At 45.1% G+C, this 16,267-nt stretch overlaps 1 protein-coding gene across 4 annotated transcripts in view; it reads left to right on the top strand.

Moving 5' to 3' along the window:
* DCLK2 (doublecortin like kinase 2) overlaps positions 1–16,267 on the top strand; it is a 186,033-nt gene that overhangs the window by 128,663 nt on the left and 41,103 nt on the right. For all 4 annotated transcript variants that reach the window (XM_068989717.1, XM_068989716.1, XM_068989715.1 and 1 more), the window contains one exon: positions 1,137–1,231. In XM_068989717.1, coding sequence (XP_068845818.1) covers positions 1,137–1,231 — 95 coding nt within the window. The remainder of the gene's footprint in view (positions 1–1,136; positions 1,232–16,267) is intronic.

The following is a 16,267-nucleotide window of genomic DNA, read 5'->3' as shown; positions in this document are numbered from 1 at the left end:
TTGATCCAGAATTCTGCCTCCTTTCAAGGACTGGTGCTCAGTTTTTTGAGGTCACCTTTTCAGGAGTTTTGCATTTTGCTTTTTATACTTAATAGCATCATTTAAAATAACAGTTGTCTGCTCCCTTGTATTAAAAAGATTTTCTTAAAAAAGGAAATGGACTTTGCTTGTCTTTCCATAGAGATGAATGGCAGTTTTCATCTACTTGGGGTAAAAGCTTTGAGAATTAATGATAAAAGGGGTTAAAATAACTCCCTAGAAAAGGAAAAAAAAAAAAAGCAGTACCAGATGTTAACTAATAGCTTTGTGAAATTACAACAGAAGTGGTATAATTAGGAATAAGCCTGAGTCACAGTGGGATGTGTGACTAGCACTGTATAGTTAGTGTAAAATCTGCAAGCTTACCCTCTCCTGGAAGCCGCCATGGCCATGCTTTTCCTCACCTAGTCTCTAAACTGAGGAAGTGTGTGGAAGGTTAGAGGAGGGTGTTGGAGAAACCCACCAAGATTTGCTAAATAATGGGAAAATTAAGCTAAGAAGACAAGAAAATGGAAGGACTCAGAAATAACTAGTCCAGATAAAAGGAAATTGGAAGAGTGCCTTTTATGACCTTTAAACAAATAAGTGGGTATTACAGGGGGAAATGACCAATAATTTTCTTTTTCCATGAAGAATACCCTTAGGATATGTGTTAGAGTTATTGTATTGTGGAGTTGATCTGGGAGAGACAGAGAAATGCCTCAGTGATTCAGCCGGTGTGGACAGGTTGTAGGACAGCCTTCCGCGTGAACAGTTACAAATATGACGGCCATGCATTTCTCTACCCTCGCTGGCATGCCGGATTTGTGGACAAGTTCCCGTTCCCATCTCGAGCTCCATAACGTTCTATATATTTGTTTATGTTACTGCTGGAAAACTATTATTGAAAATCCAGTTTCACTGCTTATTTGCCTGATACTTTGTCTGCAATGCAGTAAGACACATTGTTTTGCTTTTTGCTGAGTTGCCATCTGCTTTGAGCTTGCAGTGAGTCGGAGCTCCGGTGGAGCTGTGTGGGGCACGTGCTTAGTGTTTCTGCCTGGCCTGGTGGCTCTGGGTTCTGATGACCTCTCTCTCCTTTGCTGTCTCAATGTCAGTTAATGGAACTCCCAGCAGCCAGCTCTCCACTCCTAAATCGACGAAATCCTCCAGCTCCTCTCCAACCAGCCCAGGAAGTTTCAGAGGACCAAAGGTATGAGATGGGACATGTGCCGTGTTCCTGCGATTCCGTTCTATTGCATAACTTAGCGGTTAGTTTCTTCTGGGACTTGGGTGCAGTAACGAATCAAAAAGGAAAGAAGTCAGGATTTGGAGCCAGGAAGACTTGACTTTGGATCCTGTATCCTTTCTGTATCTCGTAATTTGGGTCAATTTACCTAACTCTTCTGAGCTAAAGTGTTCCCATCTCTTAAATGGGAATATAAAATTATGGTTAGGGTTGACCATGATGTGGTTTTATATCAGTAAACAGTAGTTTTCCTATTATAATCAGAATAATTTGCAATGGCAAAGCTTTGGAGATTGATTCTTTTTAGAAATCTCATTTAGAAACCATGATTCTTTTTGGAAATCTCATTTAAAATTATGATTTTAATATTGTTACCATAATTCGACTATGTAAAAGCCTAAAATAGAGTGAAATTCTAGTATAATACTTATATACAGAAGTTAGTAACACAAGAAAAATATGTTCATTTTGGTGAAGAACTTAGAAATAAATCTTAGGTTTTGACTGTGATCTCCTGAAAATATGAACAGTCATTTAACATGATTAAGCAACTGGTTTGATATGCATTTTATCTAGTCGAGAAGACTGATGAGTGAAACCAAATTTGCAGAATTTCAATAAGTTTTATTTGACTTAGTAGCTCTCAGTAGTTTCAACTTTTGAGTAAATTTGCCTGATAAAATAGCGGTACATTTTTTTTTTAATTGAAGGATAATTGCTTTACAGAATTTTGTTGTTTTCTGCCATACATCAACATGCATTAGCCATAGGTATACATATGTCCCCTCCCTTTTGAACCTCCCTCGCACCTCCCTCCCCATCCCACCCTTCTAGATTGCTACAGAGCCCCTGTTTGAGTTCCCGGAGTCATACAGCAAATTCCCACTGGCCATCTATTTTACATACGGTAATACAAGTTTCATGTTACTCTCTCCATGCATCTCACCCTCTCCTTCCCCCAGTCCCCGACCCTGTGTTCCTAAATCTGTTCTCTGTCTTTTTCTCCATGGATGACCTGCAGATAAATTAATCAGTACCATCTTTCTGGATTCCTTGTATATACATTCGTATATGATATTTATCTTTCTCTTTCTGACTTACTCTTGGAGTGTTTAGTTGACATTGGACGTATCTTCATGGTGACAAATACATTCTCTAAAACTAGTGACCCAAATGTTTCAGGTATCATCCAAGTGGGAAATTTTCTTTCCCTTAAGGATGTTGAGAAACATTTTCACTGGTAAAGTGAAAGATAAAAGGCCCAGCGTCCCTTGTGAATTCCGGGCGGGAACCTGCTGGGCTGGCAGGGCAGTTGGTCTGCGGGTTCTCCTTGCCTGCCAGGGCTGTGTTCTCCATCTGACACTCCGGTGTGCTTGTCGGGTCCTGAGAATGTTGTCTACCTCCAGAGTGAACTTGCTATATTCTTGTCTAAGTGCCTGACATCAATAACAGAAATTTCCACTGGAAAAGGACAGATCATCTGGTTTTGTGCCTGCTTGCTTATGTATGTTGGTAGAATTTGGAGGGATCAATAGTCAGTTTGGGATTTGGAGCACAGAGCTCTAGGTAACCTCTAAGTGCTGGAAGTTCCTGATCTTCATCAAAAGAACTGGCCATTTTCTGAAGTGCTAAATTGGCTTAGGTCAGTGCTTAATACGATTTCAATGGAATTCTTAAATGTCAACTCCAAAAGAAAAGCTGTATCAATTAAAAATCACTAATGTAATTATTTTCAGCTTTTCTTTCCCAGCTTCTTTTCCCCAGAATAGACTGGAGGTGCTCTGTGTTTTAATCCAGGTAACTTTCAAGAAAATTGAAATAAAAATCAAGTCGATTTACCTTGTTTCCAGTTTCGATTGTTTTATCCTTTATTAAAGCAAAAGCAAGCGATTCCTAGTGCTGGTGATTGTCAACCCACGCAGACCCAAGCAAAGCTTTCCAGTGGCCCACCTGCAGGGCTCACTTGCATTTCTCCCCCGGCTGTTGCTGGAGGCAGGACTGCTGTGGTCCTTGGCCTCTGGTTGTCTGCGGCCATGCCGGAAGGGTACCTTAGACCGTGCTCTCCTGGGTCTTGGTTGTTTTCCCCCTTTTTTGTTATCCATTGGTGATGTGGACTCTTGTCTTTCTTCCTCATCTGTCTTCAGCTCTTAGCCCACAATCGTTCTTTCCTGTGGATGCCACCAGGTCAGTTGGTGCTGCTATGCTCCGATGCAGACTCATTCTTTTACACATGTGCACATACTTGGAGGAGATCACTCACAGAGGTGGAAATCTGAAGTGAAGAGTTGGGTTTCTTGTTTACTAGGACAGTAATAGAATAGTAATATTTTAAAAAGTATTTATTTTTGGCTGTATCAGGTTTTAGTTGCTTAGGATCTTCACTGTGGCACGCGTGTGCCGGCTAAGCCACTTCAATCGTGTCTGACTCTTTGCAACCCTATGGACTGTTACCCACTAGACTCCTCTGTCCCTGGAGTTTTCCAGGCAAGAACAGTGGAGTGGGTTGCCATGACTTCCTCCAGGGGATCTCCCTGTTCAGGGATCAGACTCGAATCTCTTGTGTCTCCTACATTGGCAGGCAAGTTCTTCATCACTAGAGCCACCTGGGAAACCTCTCTGGCACACAGGCTGTCTAATTGTGTTGTACAGGCGGGCTTAGCTGCCCTGCAGCAGGGGATCAAACCCATGTGCCCTGCATTACAAGGTAGATTCTCAACCACTGGACCACCAGGCAGGTCCTCCAGTCGGATTTTTAAGACATGCTAACACGCTTTAATATGATTGCAGAGACATTAGATAAAATCATTCTCAACTACAATAGATACATCTCAGTATCTAGAGTAACCTCAGAATTCACGGTAAGTGCTCACGGATTATTCATTGATGCAGAAAGAGATGAAGAAAGTTACAGGAAATGCTGATTCCTGGTCAAGACTGACATTGAAATCACCAGTAAGATAAAGGGTAACAGTCCTTTCATGACCTCCCACCCCTTCCTTTCTCCTCCAGCACACCTGAGGCTTGGCTGACAGCTGAGACTGCCTCTGGGTTTCTTTTGATCATCTGTAAAATAAGAACATTTGACTCTAGATGAGTCCTACAGTGCTAAGATTGTAGTTCTTGTAAGTTGTCCAAAAACCTGCCTAGGATGCTGGGGAATCCATTCTTCTTCCTCTTACTCAAGCTGATACAGACTCACTGAATCTTACATTAAATATTTGAAGCTAAACAAGTCTCTGCTACACCCATCAGCTGTTCGGACATAAAGCTAAATATCTGTAGCCCCTGCCTGTTCCCGGGGCTCATACTTGGTGGGCATTCATTTCATTGCAGATTCCCCACAGTCGTGGTGTGTATTGTCCTTGGATGAAAACTTGCCTTTGAAACACTGCAGCTTAGGCGTGCTCCTTGCTGTACGAAATACCCTCATCGTGATGTCACTGTAAGGCTCTAGCCAGCATCTGTCCACGTCTGCATTATTTTCCTGTATTAAGTGACATTACACATGGAGAATTACAGATAATTATCAGGGTTAGTGCTAGGCCTTTTCCTTCCCCTTCATTTAAAATAGCTCATTAAGATCCATTAAGAGGGGATGTCTGGCAGTGGAGGGCCGTTCTTCATGCGCAGCAGCTCTTTACTCCTATTTACCCTGCTTGGATGCTTTTATGGCTCTGTGGGTAGTCTTTCTCCAGAGCACTGCAAACGCAGGCAGCGCGGGCCAGGACAGCTCCCGCCGTTCTCCCAGGACGCAGCTTTGGGCACAGGGCCTCCTCCCCGCCCCTCCCCCACCTTGGCTTTACTTAACAGGGGCTTTGGCAGAGGTGAGCAGCATTTGCTATTCCGTCACAACCCGCCACCCCCCACCTTGTGGCAGATTCTGGGAACCATTCTGGCATTTGGGTGGAGACACTAAAATAATTGAAAAGGAAAAATGCTGAGGTTGTGTTGTTTAATCTCAGACTCCAGGGAGGCAGTGGTGTTTTTATTTGCTCCTCGAAAAACGTGGGGATTCAGAAACAGCTCCCCATCCCCTGCACAATGCCCTCATTGCTTTCCGGGTCATACTCTTGTGAGGAAGACAGCTCCGCTCCATTCAGACGTGTTCACAGAAGGTCAGGCTCTCCAAGGGGCTGGACCAAAGGCAGGAGAGGAAGCAAAGCTTTCCTCAGATTGTGTTTTTGGCAGGGTGGGGCTGTTGAGAAATAGGGTGGCAACCAAGTCATTAAGGTTCTTTAAAGCTAAAAGTGAACGACGTTAGGACGACTGAGACTTACTTGTTCCTCGGTTATAACTCGCTGGCTTTGCTGGAGAGTTACCTAAAATCATAGAGCGTGGAAACCGGAAGTGACCCCGGATATTTTAGTTCATCTTCATCTTATAAATGGAGAATTTGACAGAGATACGAGGTGAGTTGCTCAAGTCCCAGCGGCCAGTTGGGATCTCTGACCCTCTCAAGCGCTTCATGTCTAACCTTTGACCTTCCCCACCCGCCATGGGTCTGCTTCCATGACCTCAGCACAGGCGCCCCTTGGAAAGCTGTGCTGCACAGGTCTTTTAGGAGGTGGAGTGCCTGGGTTTAGATGCTCTTGAGTAAAACTGGACTGTGAGACTGGGGAAGGAACAGGGAGAGGGGAGGGTTGAGAAGAGGGATCCTGGGCTGGGGAAAGGCTGGGTGGAGGGAGGGGGAAGGTAGAGGAGAATGCCTGTTGGCAGGCTTTCCTGGGAGACTTTGGCGGAAGAGATTGTTCATCGTATGCAGTGATGATTCTTTTCAGGTGAATTGGTTACGCCGTGTGACCAGCAGTTCTGCCTGACCCCCTAAGGCTTAGTGGAATGACAGAGTCTGCAGTAGCTTAGGGTTACTGGTTTCCTTTGGAAGCCAGCAGTGGAGCTGAGTGTGGTCGAGATCGGCACAGGTTGGAAACGGATGCTGTGGTCCTGGCCCAGCAAGCACGGGGTCCTGGATGTGGGATGATGTTCCCCAGTGGTCCTGTGACCACAGGTCGTGAGCACTGTGGCATGACTGGGACTTGAATGTAGGTGACGCACGGGACCGCTCCTGGCCCCGAGGACAGTGAGAAAGCAAGGCTGGCCTGCTGGATGCTTGGAACGTTGTCCTCAGACCAGAAACTCATAAAGGAGGCTGCTGGGGCTACTGGGCAGGTCCCCACGGGACACGTTCCCCAGAACCTAGACCCTAGGGCTGAGAGGCTGGCCTTGATTTTTGTATTGATTTGGGGAATCTGGCTTTTCTAAACACAGGGCCCCTCTTGTTGACAGTCATGCAGGGAGGAGACGTTTTTGCAGCCAGAAACGGGCCTCCTCCACCTCCAGGGCACCAGGCTGCCCACCTCAGTCAGGCCTCTGGGGAGTCAGGCTGTCCTAGGCCTGTGTCAGGAGGGCACACGTCTCCTCAGGACTCTTGTTTATTTTCCTGCTATTCTCCTTGTTGTTCAGTTGCTGAGTTGTGTTCTGCTTACTTAGCAGAATTTTCTGTGAAAGTCCAATCTGCCCCAGTTGAGAGAGGCCTCCTTAAGCCCCCTTAGACTTCCCTGGTGGCTCAGATGGTAAAAGCATCTGCTTACAATGCGGGAGACCTGGGTTCGATCCCTGGGTTGGGAAGATCCACTGGAGAAGGAAATGGCAACCCACTCCAGTATTCTTGCCTGGAAAATCCCATGGACAGAGGAGCTTGGCAGGCTACAGTCCACGGGGTCGCAGAGTCAGACACAACTAAGCGACTTCACTTCCCTTAAGCCCAAGGGTGAAGGCAGAGACAGTGCCCCCCTAGCGTGCAGTCACATAGGGTGAGACGGTCTGAGAAGGGGGAGCTCCCAGGCCCCTGGTCTGAGACAGACACAAGAGGCTGAAGTGGTTCAGCGCGGGAGCTCGGAAACTGAGCTGTCCGGGTTCCGTCTTGGCTTGACCACTCACTAGCTGTGTGGCCTTGCACAAGTCACATCACCCTTATCTCGGACCTGCTGCACAGGGTTGAGCTTAACTGATTGAATATAAAGAAAGCACTTAGAATAATTTTGTTATTCTGTTATGCTATTGTTATTCTTCCACATTCTGTTGTCCCATTTATATTACCAGAAGCATTGGGGTGTCCAGGTTCAGTTTTCACATCAGAGAAGTTTCACTTAGGGAAAAAGAAATTGATATGCAATGAGGTAAGAAGAAGGAAAGAGAAAGTGAGAGAAGTCAGACTTCTCTGCTGACATTATTACCTTCTCTGCTTTCCTCTTATGACTTGCCCTCCCAGCCCTACGTTTGTCTCTATTTTCCTGCCCTCTCTTAAAAGTTTTTGAATTTATTTATTTTGGGCTGCATTGTGGCGAATGGGCTTCTCTCTAGTTGTGGCACACACACTTAGTTGCCTGTGGGATCTCAGTTTCCCGACCAGGGCTCAAACCCACGTCCCTTGCATTGGAAGGTGGATTCTTAACCACTGGACCACCAAGTCCCTTCCTGCTATCTCGACATAGTTCAGCCCTATTAGTAATATTGTTAGTAACAAGCTATCCCCAAATTTAGCAGCTTGAAAGAACAATAAAAAATTATTTCCCCCCACAGTTCTTGTGGGTCAGGAATTCAGGGACAACTTAAGATCTTAGATGGGGTTGTAGCTGTGCCCCAGGGCTGCAATCACCCGAAGCTTGACTGGAAACAGAGGATCCCCTCCCAAGGTGACCTGCTCACTTGGAGGCAAGTTGTGCCAGCTCTTGGCAGGAGGCCTCAGTTCCTCACTGGGTGGATTCCTCCATAGGTTGGCTTCAGTATCCTCAGAATGTTGCAGCTGTGTTTCCTGAGAGTGAGTGATCTGAGAGAGAGTGCTAGGTCCTGTCTGTGACCTAGCCTCGGATGTCAGGGACAGTGTCGTTTCCATCAGAGCTTAGGAACTGGAGATGTCGGTCCAGTTGAGTGTGGGAAGGGACTCCACTCGGGCATGACCGTCAGAGCGTGGGGACTGGCCTGGAGACTGGCTCCCACACCCCTTCTCCCTGCTTTCAGCTCGCCCAGAATTTCTCTCCTGGGCTGCCTCTGCTTGCTCAGTAGCTCTCTGTCCTCTCTCCCCATAAATCTCACTGCTCTCTTCTCCCTGCAGTCCTTTTACTCTGTAGACCCATCGCCCCTGCCCATTGTTTTCTCTCCCCACCACCACTGACATTTTCTTCTCTTAATCCCTGTCTTCCGGATCCTCCATTTTCTCCTTGACCTCAGCCTGTGATCTCCTGTTTCCTCTACCCAAGCTCCTCGGCGTCCCTTCGATCTAGCCGATAACCTTCCCTTCAGGAATATTTACTGTGTTTAAATCACAGCGTTTTCTTCAGGACAGATAGGCAATAAAGAGTACTAAATGTGTCATCAGCTGCCAGATGGATGAAGAAAGCATTGCCCTGAAATTTAATTCATCATCCACGTCCCACTTTAAGACTTTCAAGGCTGTAGTAATTCAAGGCTTCAGAGTGAGGGGCACATCTGTGGACACCGGGGGCTGAAACGTCTCACGTTTTGATGCTGACGCGTATGCCCAGGGGCTGTCTACTGTGAGCATTCTTGTTGGTTGAAAGAAGAAAGGGAAAAGAGGACGTTGGAACATTATCCAACATCTTGAGATTATAAACTGTCTGATGTGCTGATGTTTTATCTGATGATGTCTCCTGGGTCTCCTGGCGGTGAAAGATTTTCCAGATTTGTGAAGTGTGATGAAAGGGCTGGTAGTATCTCATACTGATTGGCAGAGCTAAACTGTAACTCTTTGACCTTCTGAACTCAAAACTTCTTTGCGAAGCTGTGAAATGTAAATCCACGGTAGCTTCTGACCTTGGAGAGGGTTTTGGCTTTTCCCTGGAGCTTAGGCTTTCTTTAGTATTTAAAAACTAGTTAATGGTCTTTAGTACGAAGAGACTGACACCCTTTATTGCCTCAGAAATGGTGAGTGGTCAGTTAATCTCCGCATGTAATGATTTTGTTGACAGAAAAGCAGAAGAGGGACTAAGCAGTTTTGAAGATTTTGGTGCCCTAAAGAAATCAATCATCATGATGACTCGCAGATTCTGTGTGAGGACATTGATTTGTACGTTGTAGTTGGTCAGCAGAAAAGAGGCATTTGGTGCATAAATGGCGCAGCTGGGTGGAAGCCCACTTTTATAGGGGTGGAGAGTTTGCCAGGCAAATTGGCGTGTAAGGTAGGATCAATTGTATACACTTTATTTGAATATAAGCAGCATATGTGTTTATCTCAAACACCCTCTTATTCATAAAAGTGGGTCATTAGACATTCTTCACGGTCATGCATCAGTTAATTGGGTGGTGTTACTGCTTAGAGGTCGTGGCATTGAGCTGTCCCGTGCCAGTGAAGAACAGGAGTGGCCTATGCTGTTGACACTGAAAGTCACAGCCACCTCTCCCAGCACCCAGGCACCCTGGACATCCGTGGAACATCACACTGGGAGTACGCTGACATGTTTAGCAGGCAGGCGTGGCCATACCACTTGTTGCTCAAAATCCGGTAAGCCAACACTGCTTGAAAGGCTCACTCAATAGGGATGTGATGAGATTCTTTGCTGGTTTTGGCAAACCATGTCATCAGCTGAGGTGGCAGCGATACTCAGAGGAAGAGAAGGCCAAAGTCGGCAGGTTCCACACAGGCCCTTTTGTTACCGGGTGCAAATTCATACTGCTCACCACAGGACAGGCCAGGAAATTGAGAGAGGAGTTGTTGAGGCGGAGTAGTGACTTTATTCGTAAAGCCAGAAGACTGAGAAGATGATGGACTAGTGTCCTAAAGAGCCTTCTCACCCAAGTTAGGATTCAGGCTTCTTTTATACCAAAAGGGGAGGGGTCATGGTTGGTTATTGCAAACCTGTTGGTGCCTGAATCCTTTGTTCTTGCAGCTGCGGGTGTAGGTCAGGTCACAATGTTCCTTTAAACCTTCAAGACAACTGTTATTCTCTGTTCTGCAACTTTATATCTCTATATGAATGGAGAAATGTTACCCCTTTAAAGATCAGAGCCTTGATGATGGGCTGTCCTGTATATTTCAAGCTATAGGCAACATTCTTTTAGTTATTAACTTGTAGCAAAAGCAATAGAATACAAAGGTTAAAGTCAAAGAAACAGCCAGAATGGAGTGAGGCTTGTTCTTCCCTATTACACTTTCATGGACTTGAGCTGGCCCCTGTCCCAAACCATGTACATTCACAGACAGTGGGGTTCTGTGTACTGCTGGTCTCCACCATTAACTGTCACAAGTCTCAGGTTCCACTGATTGTACCAAGTGAGACCAAGGCTAAGGTATGGCTATAGGTGAGAATATTTTGTATATTATGAATCTCTAGGTGCTGATTCAGATTAATTGTTCTTCTATCTCATTACTAATACTGAAGTATTTCAGAGTACATTGTCATAAATCCAGTATGAACGTGATGAAGCTTCTCTCTATTTCTTTAAATAATTTTATCTGTTTAATTTTGACTGTGCTGGGTCCTCGTTGCTGCATGGACTTGTCTCCAGCTGCATTGCAGCGAGGCGGAGCTCCTGTCTCGTTGCAGTGCTTGGGCCGCTCATTGCAGTGGCTTCTCGTTGCAGAGGACGGGCTCCCGGGTGCAGGGGCTTCAGTAGTTGCGGTCCCTGGGCTCTAGAGTACAGGCTCAGCAGTTGTGGCGCACAGCCTTAGTTGCTCTGAGGCACATGGGATCCCACCAGACCAGGGATCGAACCCGCGTCTCCTGCATTGGCAGGCAGATTCTTTGCCACTGAGCCACAAGGGAAGCCCCAGGCTTCTGTTTTTAAATGGATGCCTGATTTACACTGGTTTTCCTTCTAATTGATGAAACTGATGTTTCTGATAGTTTTTAAAAATACTACAAAAAATGATAATGAAAGCGAATTTATTTATCAGTACAAGTAATAATGTAGCATCCTGATTTTTTTTTTTTTTAAATCTTCCAATGCACTTCAGAGGTCATCATTTTAAAGAACAGTTTTTTCTGAAGACCTCTTTATATGAGGAAAGGCTGTGTATTTATTTATTGACTTAGATATTATTTGACTAAATTATAGGAAGGTGATTATAGTTATGTAACCTGAAAGCATGTTCAGATACTGCAATGACTATTTTGATCAGTGAATTGTACTGGGTGCAAAACTTCATGAGCAATTCAAGGTTGTAATGTGAGACTAGCCCAAGAGCTCCTGGGCTCAGCAGCCAGACCTGAGTTTAGATCCTGAATTTACATTTGCTGTGCCAAGTGGGCAAGTTATATAACCTTTCTGAGCTTTGGTTTCTTCACAGATCAATGGAGATGAAATAATACCTAATTCATAAGATATAAAAGTATTCATTTTAGGACTTGGCTCAGAATAGGCGTTCAATCAATTGTAATGCGTTTCTTTCCTTTACTTACAAAGAGAAAGTTCTCCTTGGGCTATGGATGACTCACAGTGGTTAGGTTACTGGATGAGTGACAGAGAGAAGTTAAGGTAGCTGAACCATCAGTTATAATTACTGCGAGAAACTTCCTCCATGGAGGTTCTCAACTGTAGCTACACATTAGATCTTCTGTGGAGCTTAAAAATGTCTTGAGACCTGGGCCCTACATGCAAGGATTCTTTAAATCTGTGGTGCAGCCTGGCAACAGAATTTTTCAGATCTTCCCTGGGAATTCTAATATACAGCCAAGGACGGAAAACTGCTGCTTTATAACATCATACCCTGGGGTTTATTCTGTTCTAGCGTTTAAAAGTGTAAGAATTATGTTCGAGGAAAAGCTTTCCTAAGAAAGTTCTTGTGGACTAGGGATTTATTTCTCTGTGGCCAAATTTGGCCCCATCGCCTGTTTTTCTCAATAAAGTTTTATTGGAACGCACCCATGCTCATTCATTTCTATTTGGTATCTGGCTGCTTTCACACTACAACAGCAGTTAAGTAGTTGTGACAAAGACCACGTGACCCACAAAGGCTAAAATATTGCTCTCTGACCCTTTACAGAAGATGTTTCTGACCCCTGCAGCAGGCCACTTAAAATCACAGTGCCATTTTCCAAGATGCATTCAAGAAAGTCAACTCTCTACACAAGTATATCTGCTAGATTCTGTTCAAATGCTTCTTTTTATGAAAACCACAATGAAGTAGGGACCAGCATTAGTAGAACTGTTTTTGCCTCTTTTTTCCCCTGAGAATTGCATGTTTATGAACAAAACTTCACAATTTTAATATAGCATTTAACATTTCTCTTTAAATTTCATAGAAATAGTAATCCACTTGTCAAAGAAAGTTAATGTAGGACACTGACTTCTTTGCTAAAAATGTGGCAAGCTGGCATGTCATCGGATGAACTCAGTCTGCCAGGAATGCTCTTTTAAATGGTGCTAGCAGTTGAGGGCACTTTATAGAATTTATTTTTTTTGCTCTGTTTTCAAGTTTTTTTTAAAGTTCTTAGCAGAAGTGGATTCTGGTGCAGTAGCCTTCCGCATAAAACTGGGGCTGCTGCCACCAGAGAGAAGGCCAGCGGTGGTGGAGGGCGCAGAGAATGCACTCGCAGGGTCTTCGGTGTTTTCCATCTCTTCCCTTCTTTACCCTCTATGACCTCATCAGGAAAAAATCCCCTCTTCTCCACACCTCTAACATCAGTGCATCTTTTAAAAATACATATTTATTTATTGGCTGTGCTGGGTCTTTGCACCTGTGCACAGGCCTTCTGTAATTGGAGCGAGCAGGGGCTGCTCTCTAATTGTGGTGGGCTGGCTTCGCATTGCGGGTGGCTTCTCTTGCAGATCGCTAGCTCGATAGCTGTGGTGCCCCAAGGCATGTGGGATCTTCCTGGGCCAGGGTCCGAACCTGTGTCGCCTGCACTCACAGACAGATTCTTAACCACTGGACCGCCAGAGAAGCGTTTTGCATCTTTCTGAACCAGTTAGTAATTATGGAAAATATCCTGAAAGAGTCCAGACGCTCCCTCCCATCTGTTTACACTTTATGGAAGAGCGTCTCGATCACACGCAGCACCCAGGCACCGTCCTCATGCTGTCTCAGTGTCCTGGCTGCTGATGGAAGCATGAAGCACATTAGCATTTTAAGAGATTTTAATAAAAACATTTAGCTGGACAATAGAAACGGGACAGGTTTAATCAGGAATGCCGTATTTTATTCTCTCCTTGCTTCAATCAGAGAATAGTTCTCTTGCCAGGGATGGGAAAATCCATACATTCTGCCTGGTAAACGGAGGGGATTTTGTAGTCCTTGCTTTTGCTCTGTGTTTTCCTTCCTCTCTGTCTGCGTGTCTCTCAGGGCACCAAGAGTGCCTTATATGTAACAATGGACACTTCATGTTTGCCAGGGATCTCTCCAGAGATCTTGGTGAATACTCAGCTTTTCTTGGATTCTCGGAGCATCAGGCTGGGAGGTCAAACTTAGAGGGTAGAGGTGTGATTCAGGTGTGCCAAGTGCAGACTCATGCTGTAGTGAAACAGCTCCTGCTCATGGGTTGCAAACCATCAGAAAGAACCACATTCTGGAACAGTGAGGTTTCCAGGAGTGGTTTTGCATGTACACATATGCCTCTTCATTAGACTGTAAACTTCCAGGCTCTAAAGACCATAGCCCTAATCTTTGCATTCTCTAAAAATCCGGCACAGGTTGTTGCTGATGGAGGGAAGGAAAACTGTCCCTGCATCTAATCATGTCCTGTCTGTTGAGCTGTGTTATAATGTAATGATTCCCTCATTTTTTGTATGCATTTTCATTTCCTTCATGAAAGCTTTTTTTTTCCCAAATAAAGGAACATGTTTGGACAGGTAATCAGATATGCCACTTCCGTTAGCTCTCTTATCTTTTAAACGCTGGAGGTTTAGCACTGTGAAACAGTGTCATTCTGTTGGAGAGTTTTGAACAATGCTGTTCCTGCCATCAGCCTTTGCTGAGAGAGTGCATTTCCTGGAGGTTTAGTGAGACCTTTGTCAGATACATGTGGAAGCAGCCCTTAGCGTTGCCCTGCAGCCTCACGTCGTCCCCGAGCCGCCTCGGGCCAGCTTCAGCCTAGTTCTCATTTTGGTCACTACACTGTCAGCTTCTACCCCCGGCTCTGTATCCTGGTGTCTTTTCTGCCCCTTGCCAGCTCTGAATCCCGACACCAACCAAGTTTGTAAGCACTGGGAATCAGGATAGGTGTGAATGAGAATTTAATCAAAAGAAACATTGAGAATGTGACTGAGGTTGGCGGGAATTCAGTTAGTACTCCAGCAAGTCATCCGTCCGTGTGAACATGTACAAGGAGGTAAAGATGCCTGCATTTTTCGCCTCTTTCTGGACTTCTCTCTTAGAGAGCCCTTGAGTCACACAGAGCACATCAGTTTGTGATGAACTAACTTACTCACATAGCTCAGGGAGGAGACCTGTGAGAAGAGCTAAGCAGGCAGGCCTAGAGGAGAGTGGGGCAAAGCCAGGCAGCGGTGGAGCTGGGGTCTGCACCCCGCACACTTCCCAGGCTCTGAATGCTAGGAAGGGAGGTGCTTCCTGCTCAGTGCCCAGGCCAGACCCAGCCTGCTGTGCCCCGAGGGTGTGGGGCGGCCCCGTCCTGGGTATAGACATGCGGGTCAGCCAGGCCACTGTCCACCGCTGCTCCCCCAGGCATCGACAGTCCACCCCCCGATCCCTGTAACCTAGCGGTGAGCTGAGGTCAAATGCATCTTTCTGTTTACTTTTTGACATATGAAACTTCCCCCCCAATGACTTTCTTCTTATCCTTATTCTATTAAGAATCTGTTGTTCAGTTGCTCAGTCATGTCCGACTCTTTGCTGTCTCTTGGATTGCAGCACGCCAGGCTTCCCCACCCTTCACCATCTCCTGGAGCTTGCTCAAACTCATGTCCATTGAGTCAGTGATGCCATCCAATCATCTCATCCTGTGTCTTCAATCTTTCCTCCTGCCTTCATCTTTCCCAGCATCAGAGTCTTTTCCAATGAGCCAGTTCTTGGCATCAAGTGGCAAAAGTATTGGATCTTTAGCTTCAGCATTAGTCCTTCCATGAATATTCAAGGTTGCCTGGCTCTAGGTGAGTGATCATACCATCATGGTCATTAAGGTCTTTTTTGTACAGTTCTTCTGTGTGTTCTTGCCACCTCTTCTTGATATCTTCTGCTTCTGTTAGGTCCATACTGTTTCTGTCCTTTATTGTGCCCATCTTTACATGAAATGTTCCCTTAGTATCTCTGATTTTCTTGAAGAGATCTCCAGTCTTTCCCATTCTATTGTTTACCTCTATTTCTTTGCGTTGATCACATAGGAAGGCTTTCTTCTCTCTTCTTGCTGTTCTTTGGAACTCTGCATTCAGATGGGTATATCTTTCCTTTTCTCTTTTGCCTTTCGCTTCTCTTTTCTCAGCTATTTGAAAGGTCTCCTCAGACAACCATTTTGCATTTTTACATTTCTTTTTCTTGGGGATGGTCTTTTTTTTGGGGGGGGGCGTGGTCTTGATCACTGCCTCCTGTACAATGTCGTGAACCTCCGTCCATAGTTCTTCAGGCACTCTATCTATCAGATCTAATCCCTTGAATTTATTCATCATTTCCACTGTATAACCATTAAGGATTTGATTTAGGTCATACCTGAATGATCTAGTGGTTTTTCCTACTTTTTTCAATTTATGTCTGAATTTTGCAATAAGGAGTTCTTGATCTGAGCCACAGTCAGCTCCCGGTCTTGTTTTTGCTGACTGTATAGAACTTTTCCATCTTCAGCTGCAAGAAATATAATCAATCTGATTTCAGTATTGACCATCTGGTGATGTCCATGTGTAGAGTCTTCTCTTGTGTTGTTGGAAGAGGTGTTTGCTATAACCAGTGTGTTCTCTTAGCAAAACTCTGTGGGCCTTTGCCTTGCTTCATTTTGTGCTCCAAGGCCAAACTTGCCTGTTAGTCTAGGTATCTCTAGACTTCCTACTTTTACATTCCAGTCCCCTGTGATGAAAAGGACGTCTATTTTTGGTGTTAGT

The sequence above is a fragment of the Capricornis sumatraensis genome, chromosome 17 (assembly GCF_032405125.1).
Source record: "Capricornis sumatraensis isolate serow.1 chromosome 17, serow.2, whole genome shotgun sequence".
NCBI lineage: Eukaryota > Metazoa > Chordata > Mammalia > Artiodactyla > Bovidae > Capricornis > Capricornis sumatraensis.
This window is presented reverse-complemented; position numbering and strand designations above follow the sequence as displayed.